Genomic DNA, 20470 nt, shown 5'->3' with positions numbered 1-20470 from the left:
TGTCATTATCTGATATATTTATATGCTGGTTGATCACTTTGCCATTTAGTAGAGTGGCAATTGTTTTCCAATTGTTGTTTAATTCTGGAATGTAACACCCCGATTTAGTCTGACAATTGTTTTCAAATTGTTGTTTTATTCTGGAATGTAACACTCCGATTTAGTCTGACAATTGTTTTCGAATTGTTGTTTTATTCTGGAATGTGACACTCTGATTTGTTGTTTTATTCTGGAATGTAACACTCCGATTTAGCCTGACAATTGTTTTCGAATTGTTGTTTTATTCTGGAATGTGACACTCCGATTTAGTCTCAGATCAAAAATGGAATAGGAAAAAAAATTGATTTTTAAGGATTTGATCGATGTATTATTGTTAACTATGACATAGTTTAGATTTAACGAAGTTAAACCGACCGAGTTTGACTCTTAGTGGGGAAGATGGAACTTAAGAATATTATTGATTTGTAATGGTTTGATGTGTGAATTACTATAAAATTTTGATTAAATATTTTAAATTAGTGATTTAGATTCAATCTTAAGTATTTTAAATTAGTAATTTAGACTCAATGATGTTAACGAATTAATTATTCCATTGAAAGGATGTGACCGGTGAAACTTTGACTCTGTGCTGATCACAGATTCCTCAACGATGAATGCTTGCAGTTGACTTTGCCTGTCGGTACAACTTGGTTTTAGTTGAGATTATAATAATTATAAATATAGTGTTGCTTCTTTTCATTATTTGGTTAATATGCATTTTTGTTGTTTCCAATCGGAGCATGTAACAACTTTTCACTCCATATAAATCGGCACGTGTATATTCATTCATTAGCACCGATCATTAAGTTTTTATTCGTCCAGGAAATGCAAACTAATAAATTCATGCTGACCAGCAATTTCATGTCTCAAAAGGCATTATTTTAGCTTGGCACAACAGAAGTGGGTTTAGATGGATGTCAACCAATAAACGAATCACAAGGTGAAGCACAACAGAAAAGGTTGCCCACCAGATAGTAAACTAAGCAAGCAAGATCTGCATCATCACATTATGTGATGAAAGAACATATTGAAACTTGAATAAAATAGAGACACACACAGAGCACTCCCATTGTCACAAACATTGTTGCTTTCATAATCCTTGTAAGATTTTTGAACATTAAGCAATTGACACCACCTGGTGGAAGGAAGGAGAGAGAAAAAAAGGAATTCAAAGGCTATAAATTATCGCCTAGTGTTACATGTAAGCAAGGAAGCAAAACCTTGCATTGTTCGGTCCACAGGTGGTGGGTGATAGACCCTTATGCTTTCTCTTCCTCTCCAACATCTTATAAATCAAAGAATGAATGCACATAACACAACCAACAAGGACGGCTGAGGGATCGGCTAAATCAAGCTACACTATTTGCTAGCTGATAACATCTGCTGGAGCTGAAGCACTTGCTGTTGCTGCTCTAACGGTAACGAACTCAACTGTTCTGGTGTTAGACTTAGTACTTGCTGCAGTAGAGCTGACTCTACTTCAGGTGGAATCTGCACAAAAGAATATCATATGATGTTAAGATCGACGGAAGAAACATGAGGAGACTGCTCATATAGGCTACATGATCACCAGAGTGAAATAGTACGACAAATGATAGGAAAGACAAAGTTTCAAGTATACGATATGCTTAAAGTAATTTGTGAGGAATTCTCCTCACTAGTTAGGTCAGACTGTTCAAAAATGAATGTGCTTGAAGCCCAATACAATTTAATCAAAGCCTACATGCATTGGTGAAACTGATACGTCAAACTCTTTTATGATTATTAACTTTTTGAAAGAGACTTGGCAGACAGCCAGGAGATGTACAGGACAAGACAGCCGTAAAGTCCCACAAGTTTATCTCAAGTTGTGACAGCGCAATTTCTTGAGTCAAGGCATACTGATATCTTTCTGGTACAGAATGATACCATGCACACCTCGTTGACACACACCAAAATTTGGCCTAGTCATACATTGACACCTTTGATTATTGATACCATTTGGCCTTGTCACATCCAAATAGTTATTGCATCATATGATTGTTCCTTAACTCGTGGTTTCCATGTAATTGCTAACAGAAGTTCATAACTCGAGGTCAAATATGTAAAAGTAACAACCTTAAGGTTAAGGCCATCCCACTACAGACGAGAACTACTTGTCATAAGCCTTAGCTACTACACAAATTCCTTGATAAATTTTTACAAGATGCTTGATACATGTTAGAAACGAGGAAAAAAGATCTAGATATAATAATATAACATAAGAAAATTTATAATTATAATTAATTGGTGTTACTTGGTGGGTGGTGTTTGGGCTCTCTCTGGTATACTCAGGATGTTCAGGTTTGTCTTTTGTAAGAAACAAGAATTTAGCTTATAGAGAAAAGTTTAAAATTCACATTTAAAAGTATGATGAGTTTTGAAACAAGACTAAATAGAAACAAGATGGGTGAGATGTATATATACCTGAGGCATCTGCTTCTCAGAATGTCCAACCGAATCTGTTACGATGGTTTGACTCCCAGCAACTGTGCCAGATCCAAGTGTTCGAAGTGCAGCATTATTAACAGCAGGATTAGTGATCAATGTTTGCGTGGCACCACTTCCATCTTCTAACCTTCGTAATTTTGCAGGAGGATAACTTATTGGTTCCAAAATATGAGCTGCCATACTTGTTCGATCTGCTGGTCCCCCACTTAAACTTTGTGTATTGATTCTTGAAGTCCGGACTGAATCTGCAGAAGATGTTGAAATTTGTCTTGGAAGTGTCTCTAATCCAACTGACGGTGGTTGAACATTTGACAAGCCAGTCTATCAGGAAACAGTAATATTGTCAGTGAGAAAGTAGAATAACCCCACATAATTCTGGCACATCTCAGTACTATAGAAAACTTAATAAGTGATGCATGATATGAACAAATCCATTAATAAGCCAAATACACTAAACAAGGAAATAAGCATTCATATGTATGTTCCTGCTGCTTTTACCAAAGAAAAGTCAAGTTCATGAATAATTTGATCATCACCCAGAAAGTACTACAAATTTCACACAGCAATCCCATTGAAGGTTATGATATTCAAGAGAAAATTGCACAAGGGCTATGATCTATTAACTATAAGAAGTCTAAGTACAGAGGGTCAACAAAATGCCTTAATGTCAACCCTTCCAATGACTTCAATTCCTTGCCAAAGCGGTTAGGCCAAAGAGGGGATTCCCACAAAAACTCAAAGAGTGTGACAGGCTGCGAAGTTCCTATCAGCATTGAACCTAAGGAGAAATCAGACTGCAATAACCATCGATAGGCTGCATGCAGAAACAAGACAGGACTTCCTGATCTAATGAGATAACATTTCTCTATTTTTTCATCAAGATAACCATTCTTGATAATGCCTGGTAGAGCTCAAGAACATAGAATTAAATAATGAATACAACATTATTTATTGAAAAGTCTTGCCTGAGAAATAGATGGACGTGACAAGTTTGCCTGTTGCAGAGCGGTATTTGGATGTGCCAGCTGAGGATGATGCGTTAAACTTGCAACAGTTGGTACTGGCTGCTGTGAAAGAGGGGTTTGACTCTGTGATATCGGGCATATGGATGATGATAAAGGAGAAGGCTGAAGTGGAACACCGTCAATAGATTGAGGCCAGCTTGATGGTAAAGTTCCTTGTAACACTTGACCTTGTGGCAGTGGTGGGAGCTGGTATTGAGGTTGAACATGGACTTGCTGAATAGGTAACGAAGCCTGTTTGAGGATTACGGGGCTCTGTGATGTGATTGGCACTAGAGTCTCAGGTGGCTTAGACAACTTTCCACCTAGTGTTTGTGAAGATGCCTGCCCAAGATGGGATGAAAATTGAGAGGTTGAAATTGATGATTGGCCACTACCTGCCATCTGCATCTGTAGTCAAGGTCAGTTACAAGCATTTAATGTTAGCATAAAGCCCACATATTGCCATCATGAGTTAATCTCAAGGTTAACAAGACAGACCATCTGTGGTGTAACCATGCGAAGCATTATCTGTGCCTGCAGCACAAAAACAGAACAGAATTTCAGTTTCAGATATCTCATTAATAAAGTAATTAAAAGATAACTCTAAATGCAGGAGAACATAAACAAAAGCAAGGATGCCATCATGTTGTATCCTTCATCACCCAGAAACCACAGCAGTAATAGGTTTACGAAAATCTCTAACTTAGTCGCAATTTGAACTCATGCAACTAAGGAGCTCCCAAGTTTACCATCATGATTTATGTCATTGGTGGGTTTTTTCATGAGAAAAGGGAGTCTAAGACAATGTAATCTCATGTCTTCGATCTTTTGTTCTAGCAATGGAGGTTTTGTCCAGAAAATTAGGAAAAATGACTCATCAGAATTTCAGTATCATCCCATGCGTAGAAAGATGAAGCTCACCAATCTAACATTTGCAGTCAGCCAGTAATAATCTGTTACTATTAAGTGGAGAGAATGAGTAGTCTACAAAAATGTTGATTACTAATTTGTCTAAATTCTCAACTATAGCAGGTCTCTTTCTTTGAACAAGAACAAGAGTGCTTTACTTTTGGGTGGTGTTGGCAAATGGGTGAAAAGACATATACTAGCTCTGAATTTAAGGAGGTGAAGGATATGGTGCCAGTCAGGCATTTGGTTGTGCTTTTGATTTGTATGAATTCTCAACTACAGCAGGCTTCTTTCTTTGAACAAGAACAAGAGTGCTTTATTTTTGGGTGGTGTTGGCAAATGGGTGAAAAGACATATACTAGTTCTGAATTTAAGGAGGTGAAGGATATGGTAACCAGTCAGGCACTTGGTTGTGCTTTTGATTTGTATGGAATTAAAGGTCAAAATATAAATATCACCTGTAAATTAGGTAGCTGGACAACTAGACTTCTTACTTGTGAAGGAAGGTTGCAGCTTGTTAAGTCAGGTATATTACGTGCAGGTATATTGAAGCATAGTTTTTATGTTACTTAAATCTGTAATTAATGAGGTTCAAAAGAGATGCCAACAGATTTTATGGTCTGGAAGTGATACCAAAAAATAAAGGGCCGATGAACCGGAAGGCAGTTTGTAAACCATTAGCTGAAGGAGGCCTGGGCTTGAATTGAAATACATATTCTACAGCTGCTATTTTGTACTGTGGATTCATTATAAATCAAATGGAACTATCAAATGAAAAGAAGAAGCATATGGAGCTTGTCTTCCATGTTTGTTTCCTTTTATTTTCTTCTTACCTTGTACTTATTCACTAACTTGATGGAAAAATCTAGCAGTTCTCTCTTTGCTAAAACAAGAATATTGAGCCACGATCAGCATCCACCAATATCAAAAGGATCATCTTATAATATAGAGATCCAAAACAAGTTAACAGAAGAAAGAAATGCATCTTTTCCTAGTCATTAAATTACAAATAGATATTGGGTCGCTTCAAATTCTCAAAACTCAAAACCATACTTCTGGATTCATATGTATATTCACTTGAGATCATCCTATCAAATTGGGTAACACAGCCACCAACAATTGCAAAAGAATTCAAAAGTTCAATCCAGACGAATTACCTGAAAAAGAGCTTTGGACAACTGTGGACTTGCTTGCAAAAGTTGGTGAGCTAGAGCCTTGTTCTTAGCAGTCAGGGCCTGTTATCAGAATGAGACAAAATACTTGATTATTAACTGCAAACATATTAATACTAAAAGAAGAAAACAGAAAGAGAAGTGACCTTCATCTCAGACATAATTTCATGCATTTGGTGTTTAGATAATCTAGACAGATAGTGAGTCAAGGGATCATTTCCTACTCCAGGTTGGCTCTGTAACACATTTTGTGCATTAGAAGTCTGAGCTCCACCGAGAACTCCAGCCATGACAGAAGCAGCGGTTGCAGCTAATGGAAGCCCTAGTGGTTGATGAAGAGTTGAATCACCCAAGATAGGGGCTCCACTAAATTGTTTTTGAACATCTGCCATATTTGAAAAAGAATCTTAACAAAGAAATTGTTCATGAATCATACAAAAACAGAATAAAAGAAATCACGAAAAACCTAATTAAAAATGAGAAATGAGAAAGACAACCAGCACTTGACGCCAATCCTGGTCCACCACGACCCTGCAAAGATAATACTGATTAGATGTCTACTCAATGAGTTCATCTTAAAGTGTACTTCTAAAAATTGCAGTCACCAACAATGTAAAAAAACTAATGCCAGATGAAACTTCCAATCAAATGTATACTAGCAGAAGACAGAGAAGCACAACATATTTATGAGGACGTACATCTTTTGCTTTATTAGTAAATAGTAATATCATGCTCAATAATGGTAATAAATGTGCCATAATAGTCTTCAAAAGCTATTTAACAAAATATTAATTTCCACGGACAAAAATTAATTCTCAACTCATGTATTAAGAAAAATAAAGTTCGTTCCTGTGTTAATAGGAAGAAAAGAACTAGTACAAAGGAGCAACATGCCAGAATTGGCCTGCAAAAATAACTAATAGCAAGGGACAGTAGGCACAAATATGACAGCATCTGGTGGCCATAAACCTTTGAGATAAATCTCACTGTTAAAACCCAAGGAGACACGAAAGGGGAACTTTGAAAGAGAATTGAAATACTCCTACTAGGTAACCAGCTAAAGGGTATCAACCTGCTCCCTGTTACGGTCAGCATTTTTATCATTTTCGGCAAAGTCAACTCGTAACTGACGACCATTTATCTCATAGCCCTGAAGGTTGCGGCGAGCACTCAGAGCTGTTTCTTCATCTTTATACTCACAAAACCCATAACCTTTGGGTTTTCCAGTTTCTCTATCAAATACCAACCTGCATCAATATGACAGTACCATTAAAAGGCATACATAGGAAAAAGATGAACAGATCTACCCCATGTTAGATATGTTCCCACAGTGAGTTCCCTAAGATATTGATAACCATTCAGCATTAACAGTTTTAGGTATGGAACTTTGCTATTTGTATACGGGTTCCTGTCAATATATATGTTCAGCTAGTCTGAGAGGCTTATTAAAGGAACTATTTACTGAATACAATGGTATCTATAGATAACAAGTACCATCCACACCATAGAGAGAAGCTTATGGTAAGTGAGTTATATAGTACCTACATATCACTAGCCTGTGGAAAATCATATAAAGAAAGATGAAGAATGAAGTGTGAAAAAATATGCGACCAATTAAAAGTAAAAACCATGTTAATAACACTAAAAAGATTGACATTGCAAGGTGGACAAAATGAACTAGCCTACATGTAAATGTGTACCATCTCATTCCATTAAGAGTAAAAGGTTAAACGGACAACAATAGAGAACCATAACGAGTAAAAAAAGGTAAGCTTCCAACACATCAAGATTGTTAGGGTTTTCAAGAATGGAGACCTGAAGGACACCACGGGGCCAACTTCCTCGCATATCTGAATAAGCTGCTCCTCCGTTGCATCATACGGTATGTTACCAACTGCCAAAACCCCAAAAAATTGAAGTGAAAAACCTTGTTACACTCCAAGAACCGAACTTGCAACCGAATCGAAGACAGAAAGCAGCTCAAAGACGATCTTTCCTATTGAAGCAACTAAAAATACAAAGCCAACGAGGACATGCACCGATAGCAGCCAAAAGACAGAACATCGACAACATAATACTGATGACCAAACAGGGGGAATCCAACCGACCGAAGACGCAGCGGTGCTGGGAACCACCGGAGGCGGCCATGTCATGACAAGGGGCGAGCCTCCTTCCACTCGGTCTCCGGCCCTTCTCTTCTGCGATCGCCACCGCTTCCAATCCAACAGTCGCAGCCAGAGAGGCGGCCGCGATCCATATACAGACAGATTCGATCGACGGGCAGGGGCAGGTCACAACATGGAAACTCGAAGTCCCGCGCTGGCAAGAGGAACGAGAGGCAGTGCGGGAGATCTAAAAAGAGGGCTTTTCTTTAATTATCGGAATTCGGGGGGGGCGAGCGCGAGGCGAGGTGGGAGGAGGAGACGGCGGCGGGGTTAGGACAAGGGGGAAAGGACCGGAGGAAGAAGGGAGGAGGGCGTTTATGTTTCCGGAATCGTGGTCGGAGTTGACCCTTTGATTTATGCAGCAGCAGCAGTAGCGATTCGCATGAAGAGGAAGGCCTGACGATTAGGGTCTCAAATATATACACCCCCTTTGGGGGATTCCAATTCTAATTAGCCCGTAATAGAAAACAGAGGCGTCTGCCTCAAATAGTTTCATGTGGATCACATATTCCGAAAAATTAATACTTTGTGATATATCATCATACGACTGTCATTAATACGGGGGTATGAAGAGGTACGAAGAGAGTCAATGCATGGGGACAGTCTCCATAACTCAAACCTTCATCTCTCATGTTGTTCTGATGTGTTGTTATCTATCATGGAACCTAAACTGGGTTTGTACAGATTGGATGATATCTGACTGAATCCAGATTTGAATTGAATTATGATAAGATGGGATTTGGTAACTTTAAGATTTGCAATCTGATGCAAACCATCATGATACTACTAATTGGAAACCAAATTCGAATCAGAGTTAGTAATATGTATATAATTATATACAGTTCTCAACAACAATGACATTTCTCAGAATGATAATTTTTGTGGATTAAAACATGATATTATCATCCGGCCTGCACTGTGATCGCAACAAAGTACACGAGAGTCGCAAGTCTCCAGAGAACACTCACAGGGAAATTAAGACTACAAATATCAACAAGAGTAGCAAAATTATGAGTCACACAGTATACAACAGAAGGGAATTCTACAATCAACAAACACTAAATCATGCAGTATGATGAGAAGCCAAAGATCTCACCGGGGTGGGGAGGAAGTCACTGAACTCTGACGGCTTTTTCTTTGCATAATATATGCCACTCCTGTAGAACTGCGGACTGAAGGGCACGATGTTCCACTTCCTCGGCAGTAAGAGTTGATAAGGTTGAGGGTTCTTTAGGGTTACCATTCTCATCATCAGTCTCTTTCTTTTTCTGATCTTCATCTTCCTCTTCTTCTTCCACTTTTGGAGGCTGCGGTGGTGGCTTGGCTGCTTTGAACAGGGCTATTTTTTCCATGGAGATTCTTAGCCTCTCTGCAGCCGCAGTCTTAACCTCTTCTTCGGGCATGTACTCCACACCCCCGTCCGTAATATCATCTAACCAGCCTTGCAGGTCTGATCCTATTTCCTTTGTGATTGATGGATCAGATGCTCGGATGACAAACTTACACATCATCGTTGTTGTCTCATCTCCCAGATCCACATTTCTGCTCACCTCGCTGGCACCGAAGATCATCATACCGACAAAACCACCATACCAAGTTTTTGCAGCATAGCACAACTGTCGAGATAAATCAGAATATATGAGGTCAGCCATGTATAAGAAACTGCTTTTACAATCAGCAGAACAGTCCAAAAAATTCAATCAACAATTGCAAAGGCATTAGAAGATGCTTGCTGGTGAAACAGGATATGCATTTTGACTATAAGATTGAAAAGATCAATAATTATTATTTTATTAATCATTCACAAAATGGAACAAGGTCAACCATGCATGATAGATCAGAATGTTGGGCATTTAGAAAAACATATACCAAAAGTTATTATTGTTGAGATGAATGTATAGATTTACTAGAAATAATAGAAAAATACATATTTATACTTACAAACATTGAGTATAACTCATACAAAAGATAAAATGAAGCAAAAGATGTTTCACGTGTTACGAATATACCCAAAGAAGACAAATAAATATTGTTTAAATGAGATGAATCAATTAGGATTAGTGGTGATGAAAAGTAGAGGGAGACCTAAGAGAAATTATTTTTTTTTTCAATTAGGAACTCTTAATTTGGCTAGCGAAAGTGTCCTAGACAGAGCTCAATGGTTGGAAAAAATCCATGCAGCCATCCCAAAACAAGTGGGTCATTATGGCTTTCTTTTCTTCTTTTTTTATCTTTTCCAAATTATGGCTTCTTATCGTTGTTGTATACTCGTTATGCTTCTAAAGACACTACATGTATAAGATGAAAAAATGCAGTTTAATAGGAAGAGTATTCTAAATTATAGAACTAAGTATAAAACAATCTAGGACTTACCTGAAAGCCTGCCACTGTGCGGATGAAGTGTGAGCAGACTTGATGGAAAGGCTTAGATGCGAGTGATCTGAGCCCACTGAGGAATGGGGAAGCCTCATACTGTTGTGCAGCAGTGGCTTTAAAACCACTTCCTTCATAAGTATATGCACCTGTATACTCCAATATAGCCGGTAAACTTGGCCACAAGCGAAAATATTCAACAGGAGAACATTTATGTGGCAAAAGAAGATCTGTTAGTGGGATCTTGTAAGGCTGACACCGTAAGATTACAGGCTCTCCAAGTTCTGGTTTCTGGGAATGCTTTTGCCGCAAAATCTGAGAATCCTCTTCTGCATAATCTCCTTCGTAATCTCCAGAAACACCACTTCCATAGAAAGGGTAATAAAGAACTTGAACCCAAAGAGCACATCTCTCAAAGTGTGAAACGCCAACAGTGACGCTGCTAAGGACTGGATCCTAACATAAACAAATTTCAAGTGAGGCTACAACATTAATCTAAATATTATCATAAGTAGATAGATACACTTTTGTCTTATATGCACCAAAAAAGTATTCAAATTGATTCACATTCTAAAAGGAAAAATGAGTCAAAACAAAACATGCTCACATGTAATGTATTCCAACCAATCAAATTAAGCAATGGAGACTGTATAAAAGGAGAAAGAACTGCTTCAAAAATGTCCAGACTCACACATAGATATCATTGTGATGTGGCACTGGAAGGTAACATCTCTTATAATTATTTTGTCATATAAATTAGGCCATTCATCCACTAATACACTAAATCATTACAGTTCTTCAACACAATAGCTCTTCACAATTAATGATAGGTATTAATGAGAAGATTGGATCTTATCATGCAATTATATATAATTAAACCCAACTTTGTAACTTACAGTTCAAAGAAATTAATGCCGAGTGCATACTAGTGTCTTCTCTAAAGGCTTTGCCATAGCATTGCAGTAAGAACATGAAAAAATTGGGAGAATATGCAATTTCTTTCCGCTAAAGTAATATGACAACATGAAAAAACTTAAAACGTACTCTAGCACTATAGGCTTAAAAGTGCTGATTTATTGAGGTTGAAAAGATTTTGAAAGATATGTTTTAACACCTAAAAATGAAACTAGAAGTAGATAAAACTAATTTATGGAGAGGCACATATATGTATATATAGCATATATTGTAATATGTATGCATGTGCATGTGCAAGTGCTAGTACAAACAGATACCAACAAAGCAGTTTTTTTTAAAGCATCTATGTGCCACAAATACACATCAACAAGTGATAGCAAGGTAAAACAAATTGCAAAGTCAAAGGAAAATAAGCATCAACTGGAAAATTACAGAAGCAAACTCTAAGAAAATTAGCAGGGTCCCAAAAAATACCTGTGAGACAAGATTTCTTAGCGGTCGAACTGCCTGAAGTGACCCATCCATAAAGTACAATGCTCCAGATAGTCCAACACGGATATCCACCCTATTAATCTCTAGTTCAGTCAAGTTTAAGATCTGCATTTATTGACTTAATCAGAATGATTGATTGGTCTAACAAGTATACTGTAAAAAGTATTCAATTACTTTGCATGTAAATGTAAAAAGTATTCAGTCACAACAAAAATAATGAATTGTTTCGTCATGAATTTGTGATTTTTTTTTAGGAGATCTCGAGATGTAACATATAACATGAAAGTCAAAAGTTACATTTTTTCTATGACAACAACAAGAATTTGCAACCACTTATTACAATGCAGCACAATGAAAAACAGAAAGAGAAATCATATCTAAGGTAAAACAAATCAATAACTTTCAACTACTTAGCTAAACAAAAAAAGAATGCCCTCTAATCATAGTTCACACTTCACAGCATCAGATAATTCCAGTATGATACACCCGATTAGAATCAACGGAACCAGCTATAGTCCATCAAACTTATCCAGAATTAGCAGTTTTTGCAGATTTTTTATTGTCTCACAGCCTCAAAAAGGGAGGAGGGGATATAGAACAAGAAGGAAAAGAATATCTACAACTATGAGTGTGAGATAGAGAATACAATGCTAGTGTTAGCATTATGTTAAAACCATTGCATTTACCATGTACCACCATTCAACCACCATAATGTAAGATAAAGACGGAAGGATACAAGGAGGGAAAAGTGAAGAATAGAGTCGATCATTTATTGACGATCTTAACGATGTTGATCATATCATTCATAACCAAACACAAACCTGTTAGACAATCTTGCAAACTATGCCTCAAATAATCCTTAGGGTCATCAAATTCCTTCATAGTTTTCTCAAGTTTCTAATCGAATTTGTCTGAACATCTCCTTATTCAACTTCTTATTTCTTTAGCACATTCTCCTTACCAGTGTTCTTGATGGTCTTAATTAGGCATGTCAGACCAGCATAAATAACTTCTCATGTCATTCTCAATTGGTTCTACCTAAAACGTTTAAGAAACAAAACTATCATACTAGAGAATGTCAAGAAACTTGATGCAACACTGGTTGGAGAAGTACCCAGCCAAGAGGATATTGCTAGAATTCTTATCGATATCCTGTTCAAGAAAGATATATCTAGCTCTATAGTTAAAACAATTAGCTGCAGCATGGGTGGAAGAACATGCTGAAACAAACACCCAAAAGTGGACCATGCCACACTTGGAGCTGCAGGCTAATAGAGATGTGCAGGTCCAGGCCATTTTCTTAACCAATTTCTACAGAAGTATCCTCGATAAGTGCATAATTTGCATTTCCTTGTTTTATCTTTCTCTTTAAAACAAGCATCCACCCCAAGGTCCTCATACTTGCAACACTAGTTTCTCATATAAGCTGATTCCTGTTTATCGAATATTCTTAACATAATCATGTTTTTTTTCTTATTGCTTTCCACGAGGTTTCAAATATCAGTTGGACTAGTACATGTCAACCGGTCTTTATAGTCTGATCATAAATCAATAGAAGACCATGTAGGTCAATACCAGTCAGTATTTAATATTTTATTTTATTTTCCCAGTGATGCTGGAAAGTCAGTATACCTCGCAAAGTATCAACACTGGCTAATCGACTGTCAAAACTGTAATCAGTCGAGATTTAAACCCTTTATAATTCAGTTACACACTAACTGAATAAGCTCTACAACCATCCTGTTGTACACCCAAACGCAATATCCATTTTATTTCCCTTTTCTGTTATTCCATTACTGAAATCTTCTATTTTTGCTAGCCCTGGGAAATATGTTTTAAATATTCCTTCACTTCATGGTTTGAAAATTTAAAATTATAAATATATATAATAATATAAATGCTAATTATGGAAGCAAAGTAGGCTGCAAAAAAACTATGTGAAATTAAAAACCTTAAACAAAACATCACATAAGTATGAAAGTCTAATACCTTTAAGTGCAGGGTGATCCTTCCATCCGTCGAATCTGCCAGGTGATATGCTTCAACATAGCAAGGATCACTACTACCAGTCAGTGCATGTGGTTTTGGAGGTACTTTATGCCCAGTGGAATCGATGCCTTTGGTTAACAAAAGGCTCAATTCACTGGGATCATGCCTCCAAAGCTCTTGAATAGCCTTATGAACCAATCCCTCCAACTTTCTGTCTTGTGCTACAGATGTCTCAAAAAACTGGACTGTGAGCTTATGGTGGCTAAAAGGATAATCTCCTGTTGTCTCGCTAACACCTACCCATCTGAAAAGTATTACATGTTAATCATTACTCAAAAAATCGAACTGGCAGGAGCATATGTAGCTACAGATAGCCCAAAAATATAGCACAGAACTAAAGTTGATTTAGAAGATTGAAGTATGAATGACATCAGCACAGGTGAAAGATTCAAGAATGTGTTATCAATCCTTTCACAGAAATATACCATATATAGAGAGATAATTACTAATTAATTTCTTGTTCGTGTTATGCACTAGCAACACTACAAAATTATGATTCATGGATCTGAGTGCCCTCTCAGATAAAAGCTTCAAAGCATAAAACATTTTGACCCAAGAAGTTGGGTTCTAGAAGAGGAAAGTATAACAATAAGCTTGGGCAAAAGAAATCTACCGTGTAGCTTTTAATGCAGTATAGCCTGGATGATATGAACAGATCAAAACATGACTTGCACCTAATGGGCCACATATGTATGCATGGAGGATCGATAATCAGCTCAAGAGAACGAAAAGAATACAAAAGTTTAAAAAAATGAACTGTGTATATATATAGACATACACATATGAATATATACGTATATGTGTATATCTTATCCAAATTTCATCTTAAAGTGCATATGAAAGTTTCATGTTAAAGTCCAAATCTACTATTTTGAAAAGGGTGAGGATTGTTTTGCAAAAATGTATATCCTGGGCCTACGTCATAGCAGTTTAGTGTCATCAGAGTCCTAGAGCTGTTGGATCTGATAGTAACTCCCTCACCATTCAGAACATGCAACTACTCAACCACATGTACTGACCATGTACCCAATTTCCAACCCTCCTCATTTACTTTGTCTCACCGTCTAGATTACTCCATAGAACTTAAAAATGACAATGATGTCACTATTGACCAATGAACATAAAGAACTATCTGCTAATGTACTGGACAAGCAATAACGGCATCCAGCAAACAACAGATTAGTATTTCTTTCTCCAACCTTTCTTCGGACTCCTTCAGCCTCTTGTCTTCTCCTCTCCTTTTGTCCCATTTACTTTCCTCTTCTACCTAGAACTCTCTGCCAAGGTTGGTTCTCTAGGATAATATTCATCCAAACCAGCCAATCCAACAACATTCTGGCGAAATCAACTGCAATATTATTAGAACAGGGGATAATCATCAACTAAATCAAACTTAGGACCGAGGCTGGATCAAAATTGAATTGTAATTGACCGATCCTTAAAACCATCATAATAAGCATATTAATGCTCCAAAATTCCAAGTGTAGCAAAGTCCTACATGCATTAGGTCTGAGGTACAAAACCAATCATGCACCTCTGGCCGTGACAAGTATATCCTCTGCAGGACACTAAGTTATTGCTTTTTACCAGCTATTCTAGTCCATTAAATACAACTAAAAGTAATTATAGTTTTCACTATTGAAAATTGAATTATCTAAGAAGTATATTGGTAGCTATAACAAAACTAAATAATCATTGTACTGCAGTTCCAAAGAAACTATGCTACATAACGAATATGAGATTTATATTAGTACAATATAAAAATTAAAGTAAACTAACAACTTTATAACACTATTGGATTAACATTTGTGAAATTTCTGCATACGAAATTAACTTGTGCCATAAACACTCCCCCAAGCCATAAGCACATATTTATCAAATCATGTCTCTAGCTTTCTCAGTTTGACAAACCATCTATATCCCCAGAGAAAACCCCATATTTTGTTCACAAAAAAACCCCTGTTCTTCTGCTAAATGCAGTTACAGTTGCATTGCCATTGTTATTTTTTCCTATCAATAGAACTTCTTAGAGTCAACAGCCACAAACATATAGGATAAATGAATTAAACAAATGGACTTAAACTGAAGTGTTCCTTGGCCATTTTTAAGCTTTTTGCTAAATGTTATTATCAGCATCTGAAACACATTTCTTAATTTAACCAGCTAATATATTAAAATTGATATCTAATAGATACTTCAACAGAGAGCGAACTCAATTAACTGACAAAAGGCATTTGCGGAACTTGTAAAAACATGCATACATGACTGACCTGCTTTCTGGATGACCGGCAACGTACTTCAATATCTGCAATATATAGCGACTTTGATGCTTGTTTACAGAGTCAGCTAAGGTGCTACCTCTAAAATCTTCAAGTTCTTTACTCAAGAGCTGACCTGCTCTGAGATTCCGTGTACCTAAACGTTGTGCACAAATAAGGATAGCTTGCACATCTTGTAGCCTGTTTGCAGTAGTTGCAGAGGACTCGGTGTTGAACAACACATTGTGTATATTTGATATAATTATGTTTAACGGATCTTCCAGGTCATCAGCTAGAAGTGGATCAAGACCCTCCATATCAAAATGTTCAGCAATGGCCCAAATTAAGCGTGCAGATATTCTTGGTGTATGCACCTTGTAAAGGAAATCAAGTATGAAATCTTACTTTAACTTGATAAATAGGCAGACAAGGAAAACATAGGTGTTTATAGATATAAAATAGATCTAAAAAAAGGAGAAACATGAGATCCTATGATGTACAAGTGATGTTTTCTAATTAACTAGAATTGATGTTTTAAGCACATATGAGATTACTAAAGAGGATCTTGGTTGTTTCACCAAGAAAGGAACCTTCACAACTTCAAATGCATAAGGATGAAAAAACTGTTACATTTTTATCCTGAACAAAGCAAATAAACTGATATGAAGATAGAACTCTTTGTTAGATTTCTTTTTTCACAAATACCATAGTGTCAGACTATCGCATGAATATTAAAAGAAGAATCCAAACAATTACATACAATAGATAATCCCCTAAGCACCCTGCGGCAACAAATAACTTAACCGGATTCAAGCACAAATGAATATGAGAGTGAGAAAAGAAAGGAAGCATTTATAAAAACATATTTTATTGCAATCATGAAGAATACTAAACCTGAAGAGGAAGCAAGGAAGAGAATAGCAAATTACTCGAAGTTGAACGTACTTTATCTCTAATAGGTCATGCTTACTTACTACAAATTTGCAATTTCCCACATCTGCACAATGCTTTAATATTTTATAGTGTCGGTCTAATATCAGTTTGGTAACTGGCCGAACCAGTGTGGTACCCGTATACCGGGCAGTACACCAACATATACCGTATGGTATCACCAAAAAAATAATAAATATTAAATATTGACCAACACCAATCTATACAGTCTAGGCCATGGATTGATTGGTAAATACCGATTGGTACATACCAATCTGGGAAATATTAGATTCCTTGACTGGGATAAATGATAAGACTAACCTCACGAAGATCTTTGATAAGTTGTAATTGCAAGTTGCGTAACCGAGTCTCATTCAGAATCTGCTCCTGAGAAGCACCATCCTTGATCCTCTTCACACCTCCTCTTGTATCATAAATGTGACAGAGCCTGACAAGTAACTTCAGGTAACAATCTATGGCATAAGTTCGTCCATCACAGTCCCATAAAACACATGGTCTGCACACTTCTACAACCTCCAAAGCTGACTCTGTCCAATTAAGTGCACCATAACCAGTACCATAGGCTAAAGCACCAATGACTCTACCCTCAGTTCCCGAATTCTTCTGCTCAGGCAACGGAAGAGATAATTGAAAGCAACTTTCTACTAGTGAAGCAACTAATTCCTCTCTGAACAAGCTTTTACTCATTACACTGTTCAAGTCATCCTTTATCCTTGCATCCTCGAAAAGTGAAGTAATGTCTGTTCCAGGGAGGGGCTTTTGTCCTCGTCGCACACTTTCTTTTGCAAAAAGATCAACACAAAGGGCTGTGCGGCATATACATGCAAGAGCATGCATACGATCTGATTCTGCCCTTAAGTTTCTCACCATCAGAAGCAGCATCTTAAATAAAGAAACCTGAAATCAGGAGGAATGATAGAAACTTCAGTCCAACATATAACCCTCCAAAACCACAAGAAGGCAGTCGAAGTAAAGAAAATCTATGCTTACCCCTCTGAGCTATCACAAAAAGTAAACTTTGCCTTTGAACTACAATATTAGGAAAAAAAAAGGAATATCTCTGATCAATGTGAGCAGCTAATGCCTTAGTCTACTATTCTTTATCAAAGAACATTCCTAGTTCTTGAAAGGCTAAGATAACGTGGCTAATCCAGTCCAAACATGGAGGTGCTTTGGTGCATGTCCTCAACATGTAACATATTAGAGATCAAGACAAAAGAAACCAGATGCTTGGATGTGCTCAGGTGCGTGTCCCTGATATGCAATATGTTAAAGATTGCATATGCAATATAAGGCTGGTGGTGGCATCAGAACAGCTAGACTAGCTTGAGTGACGCCTTCCTCCTGCATTATGCTGCTGCTAGTAGCTTAAGTTCTTTCTAGTCATCTTTTTCTGTTGACTCTACACATAGATAGATAAATCATTCTCGAGTAGACAAAGATGGACTGAGAAATGTACCTGCATGCTGAGATCGAGAAGGTGGAGATTCGTGACGACAGCTCTCACAATGCTTTCTCTAGCGGAAGAGAACTCCTGCCTATCCCAGAGTGTGAGAATGGCGATGATTGATGCTGAAGCCCACTCCGGCTTTCCTCCCCGAACATCAGCCAGAGAGAGCATATTGATGCCGACCTCGAAGATCAAAGGTGGATCCAAAGAGCTCAAGAACGGCAGGAGATGGGAGACCACGTCCGAGACCCCGACGTGCTTCTCAGCGCTCATCGAGGAGTCCACCGCGGTGGCGGTGCCCGTGTTGTTGCTGCTCTCTCCAGACCTGGATAGCTTCCGGAACACCTCGAGGGAACCAGAAGCCACGGCCTTTGCAGCATAGACGAGCGGGAACACGGTGGCACGGAAGCTTTCAACAGGGATGATGAGGGAGCGGGCCATGAGGGCATTGCGCTTTTTCCAGACGAGGTCAATGGCGGCGACAACCCAATTGGACCGGATCGCGAGTGAGTTCTCGCCATCGATGAGCTTGTCCCCCGCTAGGCGGCTCATGCGCTTGGTCTCGAACTCCTGGAAGAGGCGGCCGACGGCCGCGAAGGCGGCGCAGGAAACAGCGTCGGAGCGGTCGAGCGTGCCTTCAGCGATGCGGTCCCACCAGGCGGAGGCGCGGTCAAGGAGGCCTGGGGCGGTGTCGCAGAGGAGGACGAGATCGTCGCGAGCGAGTACGCATCCGAGGGTCTCAGTGGCAGCGAGACGGAGGGTCTCGCTGGGGGAGTCGAAGCAGGCGGCGATCTCGCGGTGGGCGTCGGCAACGAGGCGGGGGAGGCGGTGAGAGGGAATGGCAGAAAGGATGGAGACGGCGGCGGCGGCGACGTCAGGGTCGGGGAAGTCGAGGTCGGCGCGGACGGCGGAGCAGACGGTGTCCCAGAGGTCGGGGGTAAGGCGGGTGGATCGGATGAGGTCGAAGGCGAGCTTCTTGGAGACGGCGGAAGCCGGGGAAGCGAGGATCTCCTCGCAGGTGGAGCGGGCCACAGCAGAGACGTCCCGCCCCGCCGCCGACTGCTGCAGCGCCTGCAGAAGCGCCCCCGACTGGCGCAGCGCGTCGCTCGACCGCAGGTCCGCCTGGATCTGCGCGATCAAGATGTCCATTTGCCTCGATTCCCCTCCTCCTCTTCAAGCCCAAGGAGATCGACGAAGGTGTCAAGTGGCTTGGAGTCGAAAGGGTGGAAAGAGAGAGACAGAGAGAATGGGATCTCTCGTGAAGTCAATAGTAGAGGAAACCTCTTTTACTTGCGATATGTATTTTCCAATTTCAATTATTAAAAACTGAACAATTTATGGTTGGAATTCCCAAAAAAAAAATTCTATTTTTTAAAACTTTCCTTTCAACATTCATATTTTAAAATTTTTATAAATAATAAAATTTTAAATAATTTTTTTTTCTCCTATCGATCGTCATAGTACGATTTTGCTCCATCGTCCCGTTTCATTTTGAATAGTTATTCATAAATACGGTATGAGAGTTCATTGTCATCATTTATATCCTTCGTTGTTGACTATAGAAAAGAAAGAAGATACATCATCGATTACGAGCGATAAAGGAGAAGGGGTATCGTTATCCGTAGACTCATCTTTCAAGAAAGAAAGAGGTTAACCTATTTAACCATGTGTGCTACAGTAGAGTGAGAATAGCCAAACTCAAGAATTTTTTTTTAGAGCTATAAAATTTTTTTCTCAATAAAATCCTAAAAATATTTTATATATTTATTACAATAAAAAAATTATCAAACCTATTTTCACATAAAATAACCTTCTGATCCGATCATTATTTAAGATCCTTAAAATGATTTTTATAAGCACAAACAGCTAATAGAGAATAAGATGAGTTTAAAGAAAAATATGTATGCTTTGGAAGGCAGAATATGAACAATAAGGATTAAGAGCATAGGCCATAAGTCTTCAATAACATCAAATGATTTTTATTCCTTACATGCTTATAATATCTCTATGCAGTATGTTTATATTTACTTCAATTAATTATATTTTTTATGTCACATCTCTCTCTTATCGTGGAAAATAAAACAATAACTAAACCCGAGAAAACCAAAAACCTCATTTTGTAGACAACATTTTTGGTATATTTTGCATATAATATTTACTCATATACTTCTATATCAACCACTACAACACAAATTCATAACTAACTTATAAATCATATAAATAT

At 38.2% G+C, this 20470-nt stretch overlaps 2 protein-coding genes across 3 annotated transcripts; both read right to left on the bottom strand.

Annotated features, from left to right (window-relative positions):
- Nucleotides 1-1034: 1034 nt before the first annotated feature.
- LOC135595486 (cleavage stimulating factor 64-like) lies at nt 1035-8187 on the bottom strand. Of its 2 annotated transcripts, none has more exons than XM_065086454.1 (10): nt 7702-8187; nt 7409-7487; nt 6666-6840; nt 6091-6124; nt 5818-5978; nt 5579-5656; nt 4011-4046; nt 3474-3920; nt 2485-2829; nt 1035-1530 (listed from the first exon to the last, which is right to left on the bottom strand). In XM_065086454.1, exons 1-10 carry the CDS (start codon nt 7739-7741, stop codon nt 1399-1401), a joined length of 1527 nt encoding a protein of 508 aa, XP_064942526.1. In that variant the 5' UTR covers nt 7742-8187; the 3' UTR covers nt 1035-1398. The 2 variants fall into 2 exon arrangements, with proteins under 2 accessions (XP_064942526.1, XP_064942525.1); XM_065086453.1 differs by having other exon boundaries at nt 5740-5978; nt 7702-8186.
- A 523-nt stretch (nt 8188-8710) lies between these two features.
- On the bottom strand, nt 8711-19509 carry LOC135595485 (protein TPLATE-like). Its single transcript, XM_065086452.1, has 7 exons — nt 18256-19509; nt 17097-17693; nt 15858-16219; nt 13528-13831; nt 11521-11643; nt 10132-10587; nt 8711-9374 (listed from the first exon to the last, which is right to left on the bottom strand). The coding sequence occupies exons 1-7, from the start codon at nt 19393-19395 to the stop codon at nt 8871-8873; spliced, it is 3486 nt and encodes a 1161-aa protein (XP_064942524.1). The 5' UTR covers nt 19396-19509; the 3' UTR covers nt 8711-8870.
- Nucleotides 19510-20470: the final 961 nt, after the last annotated feature.

The sequence above is a fragment of the Musa acuminata genome, chromosome BXJ1-10, assembly GCF_036884655.1.
Source record: "Musa acuminata AAA Group cultivar baxijiao chromosome BXJ1-10, Cavendish_Baxijiao_AAA, whole genome shotgun sequence".
NCBI lineage: Eukaryota > Viridiplantae > Streptophyta > Magnoliopsida > Zingiberales > Musaceae > Musa > Musa acuminata.
The sequence above is the reverse complement of the archived record's forward strand: the minus strand, read 5'-3'. Positions and strand labels throughout refer to the sequence as shown.